General features: G+C 41.6%; 1 protein-coding gene across 1 annotated transcript; it reads left to right on the forward strand.

Moving 5' to 3' along the window:
• Positions 1-1,392: 1,392 nt before the first annotated feature.
• LOC309547312 (olfactory receptor 5AR1-like) lies at positions 1,393-2,337 on the forward strand (the record flags this gene model as incomplete). Its single annotated transcript, XM_082247146.1, has 1 exon — positions 1,393-2,337. One exon carries the CDS (start codon positions 1,393-1,395, stop codon positions 2,335-2,337), a length of 945 nt encoding a protein of 314 aa, XP_082103272.1.
• Positions 2,338-5,592: the final 3,255 nt, after the last annotated feature.

Here is a 5,592-nt window from a genome sequence, read left to right on the forward strand (position 1 = left end):
AAAACTGACAGGGGATATGACCTTCCCTTACTCTATCAAAAAATGAAAACAAAAAAAGCTTTGCTTTTTATTAAGAACAAAACGGCAGTGTCTGTGCAAACCTCATCCCTTAACTTGCCTCCTCTGCCCATAGCATTAGGGTCTGCATCCTAGAGCACACACACACACACATGAATAACAGTTGAATATCAGAAGAGCAGTGGACGGTGTCAGTAGAGCAGAGATTGGTGTCAGTAGTTTTTATTTGTATTATTTTTTACAATTTTATACAATATTATTTTTTATTATTTATTTACATTTTTTAAGGATCCCTGTTGGGAGGGGGGGGGGGGGCTTTGGTGAAAAACCAATAGTCTAAACCAGTGGTTCTCAACTCTGGTCCTCAGGACCCACTAACAGGCCAGGTTTGCAAGTTAACTGAAATACATCACAGGTGATATAATTTGCTGCTCAGTGATTGCAATACTCTAGTCTGCATCTCCCCAAGGTAATACTTAAAATCTGGCCTGTTAGTGGGTACTGAGGACTGGGATTGAGAACTACTGGTCTAAACAGAGTTGTTCATTCACAAACTAAAGCAGAGTAAACATCACTTACTATGCTTTAGTTAGAGAATGAACACAGGAGCAACCGGTACAGATCACTCACTGTGTTCATTCAGAAAAGGACGGACCCTTAAATTAATTATTTTCCCCTGCTCTCTATCCTGAAACATCCCCTGCAGCAGCCAGTGGTCGGAGGAGGAGGAGAAGAGGAAGGCTGGCTGCACTGCAGGGGGGAGACAGGAAGCACCAAGAAGCAGGTGAAATGGGCACTGCACAGGGTGATTAGGGTGCGGCCAGGCACACCCTGTATGCACATGCCTATGGTCTAAAGCCCCTGTCACTTTTTTTTGACAACTGTGCTACTGCTGTGGAAAAGAGAAAAAAAGTTAACTTCATACATAATGTTATGAAGTGAAATTAACTAGTCAATAGGTAGTATATTCTATTTGTTATGCTTTTTTTTCTATATATATATAGTTGTAATAGTACCTGCATTGTAATAGCACCTGAAATGCAACTGCAAATGTTTTCCAGCAGGTGGAAGCAACTTCTACCTAAAGTAGGACTGAATGTTGGAACAAAATGCAGTGTGTAAAGCATGTTGTCCAAAAGTCACAAACCCAAGAAGAGTCATGTTTCATTTTTTCCAAAAGCTTGAGACCTTTAAAGAACATTATTTTTTTTCTTCCAAATAATGCATAGTTTTTATTACACAGTAACTGATGAATTTTAGATTTTTTTCTAATAACAGTTATTTACCTAAGTACAAAGTGATTTCCAAACACCTGTATAATATAAAGTATAAAAACTGAATGATACATGCAATCTGGTCATTATCTTCATTGTAATGGGTTTACAGAACAGAACTGCTGTCACAGAGTTCCTGCTTGCTGGATTAACAGAAAGCCCCAAGCTAAAATTGGCATTGTTTGTCTTATTCTTTACCATTTACACCATGACTGTGTTCCAGAATTCAGCACTTATAATACTCATCAGTTGCGATAAACAGCTTTATACGCCTATGTATAGTTTCTTGCGCCAGTTATCGTTCATTGACATCTGCTACTCTTCATCTGTCACAATAAGGATGCTAATGGATTTTGTGTCAAATAAAAGGTCAATATCTGTAGCTGGATGCGCACTTCAGATGCTCACTTATGCTGGATTTGGAGGGAGTGAGTGCCTTCTTCTGGCTGCCATGTCTTATGACAGATATGTGGCCATTTGCCATCCGCTGACATACATATACATCATTAACAGACAGATCCTCTTGAGTCTACTACTACTCTCCTATGTGGGTGGCTTTCTCAATGGCTTAATCCAGACTTGCTTCTCATTCCTTCATCTGGATTTTTGTGAGCAACGACAGCACATTCAACACTTTTACTGTGACGTAATTGCGCTAATTGAAACTTCTTGTGGTGACACAAGACTTAATGAAATAATCCTCTTCTCTTTTGTGGGCTTTATTGAGCTTTCTTCTCTCTTTGTAATCCTGGTGTCTTACTTATGCATAATTGGATCTGTTCTGAGACTCCGTTCTTCCAATGGGCCTAAGAAAGCTTTTTCTACTTGTGGTTCTCATCTAACAGTTGTAACTTTATTTTATGGAACTATCATATTTATGTACCTTAGACCTTCATCTGCCTACAGTCCTGAGCAAGACAAAGTTATTGCCGTGTTTTACACTGTAATTATTCCCTTCCTTAACCCATTAATATACAGTCTAAGGAATCGTGATGTAAAGGCTTCTGTAAAAAAGTTTGGGGTTTACTTCATTCAGAAAATGTAAAACTTTGACATATAATGCCTGTTCAATTATTTTATTTATTTTTTTTTAAATATGAAACTATGCAAAGGGACCAAATCATTAAACTTTAAGCACAAAGGTATTATTGAGTCAGTCCAAATGAATTTTCTTTTCTTTGTTTGCATAACGTCAGTCAACAGTCAACCTTGGCAGTAATATATTCCAACACTTCCGGAGACACAGGTGGAGTCAGCACACTTTACCACTGCTTCCTTGCTTCCTGGAATAGCTGGGTGCTCAAAATACTTTGTGAATACACTCGTACAATATGCAGGGTGCATTCTTATGGGATTTTGAGCTCCCAGCTATCCCAGGAGGATAGCTATCTCAAACACTTTGGAAACTGGGACAGAGGTATCAGAAGTAAACTTTTTTATGAGAGGTGGGGGACTTTCATGAGAGATGGGGGACTTTAGTGGAACATTTCCAGGGCATTGTACATCAGTAAAGAGGCTTATAGTCCACAGCAGCAAGAAGCAACAACAGGCTCAAGGAACTGGTGGTGAATAGTCTTGGGTGAACAGTTTGAGCCAAGCATAAGTTCTGCCTGAACACTGGCTGTTCACCTGTTTGGCGAACACCCGAATTGTTGGGGCATTAAACCATTTATTCAGCCCACTGAACGCCCCACAACGCACTGCGCGTGGCACAGTGCATTGGAAGCCCTGATTGGCTAATGCAATGAAGGCTTTGCCCAATCAGGTCACATAGCACTGTCAGAGCTTTGATTGAACACAGTCATGACGACTCTCCCCAATTATAGCTCATTGCTCATAGTCCCAGCCCACACTATAAAAGGTCATCTATATTATTGGGATGGGGGTGTGCGTTTTTCCAGCTGGTCATTTTTTAGTTTTTACCCTATGGCTTCCACATAGCCATTCGTTTTTCAATACCAGTCATGGCTGGGAGCAGGTTGGGGGAGGATTGGGCCACCTCCAGCTCACCTGTTTCCCATCCATCCATTAGCATTCATGTACTCCCATGTTTGGAGACACTCAGTAGACACTCAGTTTGAGTAGTGTTAGGTAGTGTTTAGGACTGCAGAATACACAGGGTGCCTTGGAGTGGCCTGCAGCTTATACATGCGTTTGCAAATGTGTTTATTTGGTTTGTCAGCAGACTGGTGGGTAAGTATAGCAAACTAAGGGCTGGCTGGTTTCCACACACACACACACACCTCATTTAATCCCCTTTTTCTCTTCAGTTCTGTTATATACAGGGATGGAGACGCTGTGCAGTGCTCGCCGGTGTCTCATGTAAAGTCCCAAAACTGCCCAAAATTTTCCATGTTGTCAGGGATGGAGATGCTTGCTTTACAGGCTGGTGTTTCATCTAAAGTCCCAATTTGCCTTTATCATCTATATTATTGGGATGGGGGTGTGCGTTTTTCCAGCTGGTCATTTTTTAGTTTTTACCCTATGGCTTCCACATAGCCATTCGTTTTTCAATACCAGTCATGGCTGGGAGCAGGTTGGGGGAGGATTGGGCCACCTCCAGCTCACCTGTTTCCCATCCATCCATTAGCATTAATGTACTCCCATGTTTGGAGACACTCAGTAGACACTCAGTACTCAGTTTGAGTAGTGTTAGGTAGTGTTTAGGACTGCAGAATACACAGGGTGCCTTGGAGTGGCCTGCAGCTTATACATGCGTTTGCAAATGTGTGCTAACTAAACCCCTGTTTTTAACCTATTATGTTAGACAGGTCTATTTGGTTTGTCAGCAGACTGGTGGGTAAGTATAGCAAACTAAGGGCTGGCTGGTTTCCACACCCCCCCCCCCCCCCACACACACACACACCTCATTTAATCCCCGTTTTCTCTTCAGTTCTGTTATATACAGGGATGGAGACGCTGTGCAGTGCTCGCCGGTGTCTTATGTAAAGTCCCAAAACTGCCCAAAATTTTCCTAAATTTTCCACTATAAAAGGTTCCTACCCAGAGCAGCCATTTTCAGTGTGATTGTAGTTGAGATAGATAGAGCAGGGCTCTGTTCATTGTCACTAGCGAGTTAGTATGCTATAGTGTGCTATTAGTATCAGTGTAGTGTGAATATAGTGATAGTGCAGCTTGAGTGTAGTGAAACCTTTCACTTTTACTGTAGTGTCAGTTTAGCGTGTCAGGGCTGGTTTACTGCAGTATATTGAAGTGTGTCAGTGTGGAGTGTCAGGGCAGTTTTACTGCAGTATATTATAGTCCGTCAGGGCAGTTTTACTGCAGTATGTTGTAATGAGTCACGGCAGTTTTACTGCAGTATATTGTAATGCAACAGGGCACTTTTACTTTAGAATATTGAAACACATTAGTGCACTTTTGCTGCAATATATTAAAGTGCGTTAGTGCACGTTTACCGCAGTATATTGAAGTGCATCAGGGCACTTTTACTGCAGTATATTAAAGTTTGTCAGAGCACGGTTACTGCAGTATAATGAAGTGCGTAAGGACAGTTTTACTGCAGTATGTCGTAGTGTGTCCGGGCAGTTTTACTGCAGTATATTGTAGTGCGTCAGGGCACTTTTACTGCAGTACATTGAAAGGCATTAGTGCACTTTTACTGCAGTATATTGAAGTGCGTTAGCACAGTTTTACTGCAATATATTAAAGTGCATTAGTCCACGTTTACTGCAGTATATTGAAGCGCATCAGACCACTTTTACTGCAGTATATTGAAGTGCGTAAGGGCACTTTTACTGCAGTATATTGAAGTGCATTAGTGCACTTTTACTGCAGTATATTGAAGTGCACTAGTACACGTTTACTGCAGTTTTTTGAAGTGCGTTAGTGCCCTTTTACTGCAGTATATTGAAGTGCGTCAGTGCACTTTTACTGCAGTAAATTGAAGCAGTTAGTGCACTTTAACTGCAGTATATTGAAGTGCATCAGTGCACTTTTATTGCAGTATATGAAAGTGCATCAGTGCACTTTTACTGCAGTATATTGTAATGTGTCAGTGGAGTGTGTCTGTGTAGTGAGTACTCAAGTTAAAGTGCACCAAACACCCCATTCCATTGATTAAAGTGCATCCAAGTACACATTTCCCCGTCGCTATTACTTTTCAGTAAAAAGCCCCCCCTCCCCCCCCCCCGCCATCATGTCTGGGAGGCCAAAAAGGAGAGGCAGTTGTTCCCATAGCACTGTGAGGGGGCCAGCAGTATCTATGTCCATAGGAAAAGGTGGACGTGGGCCATCCTCAGGCAAGGCAACATTTCCTCTGTTTAGTGATGTGCCCATGCTA

This window comes from Pelophylax lessonae, assembly GCF_965119305.1.
Source record: "Pelophylax lessonae genome assembly, chromosome: 1".
Taxonomy (NCBI): Eukaryota; Metazoa; Chordata; class Amphibia; order Anura; family Ranidae; genus Pelophylax; species Pelophylax lessonae.